Source organism: Halyomorpha halys, unplaced genomic scaffold (genome assembly GCF_000696795.3).
Source record: "Halyomorpha halys isolate HHAL.00 unplaced genomic scaffold, Hhal_1.1 Scaffold220.1, whole genome shotgun sequence".
Classification (NCBI taxonomy): domain Eukaryota; kingdom Metazoa; phylum Arthropoda; class Insecta; order Hemiptera; family Pentatomidae; genus Halyomorpha; species Halyomorpha halys.
The window spans coordinates 395,090-398,665 of NW_027104907.1; the positions used below are offsets into that span (position 1 = coordinate 395,090).

Below are 3,576 nucleotides of genomic sequence, written 5' to 3' on the forward strand. Positions count from 1 at the left end.
AAGGCTTTAAAGCCTAATTTTGATGCCTGTAATATTATTCAAAAAGGACCAATCTCAGAATAATTAAAGAATATTATTATTATTAACTTTGGAATATGTTTAATACAAAATAAAAATGAAAACTAATTTTTTTTTTAAAGTTATGCCACTATCAAGGCGAAGCAGTTATATGTTAAATACTTATTAAAGAATTTATACTCACATTGACCCAATCGGTGTGAGCTTGAATTTTGTCACAAGAAAGTGCAACAATCTTAACGTTCCTCTTACAGAATTCATTTTTGTGTACAGCAATTCTTCCGAGCTCAGTAGTGCAGACAGGCGTGAAGTCAGCAGGATGTGAGAAGAGCATGCACCAACTAAAACAAAATTATTATCATTTCAAATATGTATTAAAATCGTTTCAAATTTTGTAGAAAATGTGTTATAATAACCAAAGTGGTTGTTTTTATCTAATTTTAGGTATGTTCTGATAATCCCCAAATAGTTAAACAACTTTTATTTGTAAAACAAATTTTTATTCCTAAATATGTTTTTAGCTGATATCAATATAGGCATTAACATTTCAAAGTGATTATTTGGATTAATTTAGGTCCAATCATTTTTTTTTTAATTTTTGAAATTTATATGAGGACTCTCTCACAATCACTGAAATGTTTTCCATTTCACTAGTTATAAAAGATGTATTTTTCATAATGAGGTGTTTGTATGTATTAATTATGTATATCAGTTTTTTATTTTTATTTTCAAACTTTTCATCATGTTAATTTCAATTTTTTCACTATTTAAATATCTTTAATCATTACATATTTCATTATGTTAATTTCAATTATTCATCATATACATTTTCCCTGCACACATTATATTTATTTCTTTATTTACATGAGCAGTGTCTGAGTTTAAATAACTTTTTTTTTATCTTTTGTTTTGTATAGTTCTTACCCCTACAATATTATATTTTATGTTCTATTAGTACCAATCAACTACTATCTACTTTATTTACTCTTTTGTATACTTCCAAGTATGTTTGTTGTTATTTCGTTCTCTTTTTCTCTGAATAAAGGTTGTTATATCCTTTAGTTTTTTAGCCCCGATGAAGGCCTGGGATTCTGGTCGAAACGTCTGCACAAATAAATAAGTTTTAGACACTTGTGTATCAATACTGACTCCACCCCAACCATCTTCTCATGTATTTTTCGTAGTGAATACCATGTTCATAAAAGAAAACAACAGATACGATATAAAGACAAAACCTACTGGTATATTGGTGGTATAATCTATTGGTATTATAGGTTCATAATTAAGTCAGTCCTACAAAAATGGACCATAGCTGAAGTGTTTAATGTGATGATTATCAGCCTTGATTAGGCCCGCAACCTTTCAGCGAACAGCCCTGAAGAAGGCTAGAAACTCTAGCCGAAACGTCGGCACATTAAAATAAGTTAGTCATACTTATTTGTGTTTCATTGACCGCACCCCCAACCATCTTCTCCTCATTTATCATCCACGGTCAACTATCTCTCATAATGATGATTATCAGCGATTCACAATAATGCTCCCCTTCATAACCTCAGACAGTTCGATTCTTTCACCATGTTTTGGTGTGTTGGTCAGTCAATGCAAACAGGTCAATAGATAGTTCAGTTATTGAAAAAGGATTGTATAAAAAAATTATGTATGGTTAAATACTTATCTTGATCGAAATAGTGATCTTGGAACACATTCTAGGCGGCGTTTTGACGCTTTTTGTAGTGTCTGTAGCAAACGCTATACTGGTATATCGTACGCGCAACTGTTTACCGTAACAATTAAAATCCACCCCCACTTAGTATAGTATTATTCACGGCTTAGAAAATCACTCTACATACTGAATTTCAGATCATTTGTTCCGAAGGGTAAGTAGCGGGTTGGACAGCGACAAGGTAACTTGGTACCTAAGTGTATTCTGAGGAACATTCAACAAAATGCCGAAATAGATTGAGGAACTTAAGAATGAGTAATAATTGTTTAAACTATGAGAAATTCAAGGGAGCGTGTATGTGGCCGGATCAACATCTTTATTCATCCACGAACTTGAATTGGCTTTTACAATTTATTATAATCTTATAAATATGTCAAAGAATAACAACGGGATATATAAAAAAATGAAATCAGGACAATTCTTGTATGTAGTATCGATTATAATGACGTACGTTTAATTGAGAAGTTTTTGAAACAGTCTCTAAATTTTGGAACAATTCATAAAGAGGTGCTTGAATAAAAGTTAAAGGGTTTAATAAAAACTGAGGTTTTCATCAGCATCTCCAATCATTACTTAAAAATGCAAATAACTGATCGAACATTGACGTCACGGATGGCAGAAGACGTTTAGGACCAATTCGAGACCACTTCAACTTCATCGTCGTAAAAGAATTAAGGAAACGAGAATGGTTCGTAAACTAGTAATGCAAGCAGTAAATAAATTAAATGTTCTAAAAATAAAGTAAGTACTTTATGAGTTAATTAATAGAATTAACATTGTTTTCATGATCGATTACATGTCGATAATAAAGGAATAGAATAATCGAATTAGCATTGTTTTTAAGATCGATTTTTTAAAAATATTATTATCATCAATTTAATGATGAAGCCTATGGTATAATAATCAACGCCAAAATCGATTCGGAGTTTCATATGAAATTTCAGGCTCTGAGTTGGTTTGTTATGAGTAGTCCAAACATTGGCAAATTAGCACATTTTTAACAAATAAAGCAACCTGTTACAAATTTGCTTAGTGTTCACATTCGCTGTGTGCTTTTAGAATTTTCGGGACTCTAAGTGAGGAAGGAAATGACAGTTCCTTCAGAAGTTTATCTGACAAGTTACATCTTTATCTCTTAATCTCTAGTGAATCTATAAATTAAAACGAAAGAAGAATGAACTGAGAAGTAGAGAATTGCTTCAAGAAAGATTGGACAGTACAGTTAAGTAGATAGAACAAACTCATATAGTTAATAAATGAATTTTAAAGAACTAATTCATAATTTTGCTAATAATAAAAAATAAAAAGTTGCTCTTTTAAATCTAAATTTTTTCTTTTTAATGTTTGCTACTTTTGAAATATAAAATTGATCAATTATTTCAACTAAGGTATTGTTTACGCAATCCAAAGCATTCAGAAAATAATTTTAAAAGTCCCACCTCTGTATAAAGCGAGTAAACAACAGTCCCTTCGGTAGTTGATCTGACCAGACCCATCTTAATCCTCTTACTCCTGTAATCCGTTAATTAAAACGAATCAAGAATGAACTGGGAATTAAAATTGAGCAGTTTATCAATGATGAAATTACGTAAATAAACTTCTAGGAAGTAATTAATGATTATGCTGATAGAAATCAAGAAACGCACCTCTCATAAATGTTTAATTTAAGTTAGTGTTTTTAACTTTTCAAGCATTGAAAAAATAAATTATTTGAACTGACTTGTTGTCTATAACCCAAAATAATTTGAAATACCGCCCACCCACCCCCCTCCCATATCTACTATACGGTTAATGATGACCTTCACTTCAATTCCATCAAAATTATACTGAACTCA

General features: G+C 30.7%; 1 protein-coding gene across 1 annotated transcript in view; it reads right to left on the minus strand.

Annotated features, from left to right (window-relative positions):
* LOC106679800 (peroxiredoxin-6) overlaps nucleotides 1-3,576 on the minus strand; it is a 32,076-nt gene that overhangs the window by 3,351 nt on the left and 25,149 nt on the right. The window contains exon 2 of the mRNA XM_067046023.1: nucleotides 203-359. Coding sequence (XP_066902124.1) covers nucleotides 203-359 — 157 coding nt within the window. The remainder of the gene's footprint in view (nucleotides 1-202; nucleotides 360-3,576) is intronic.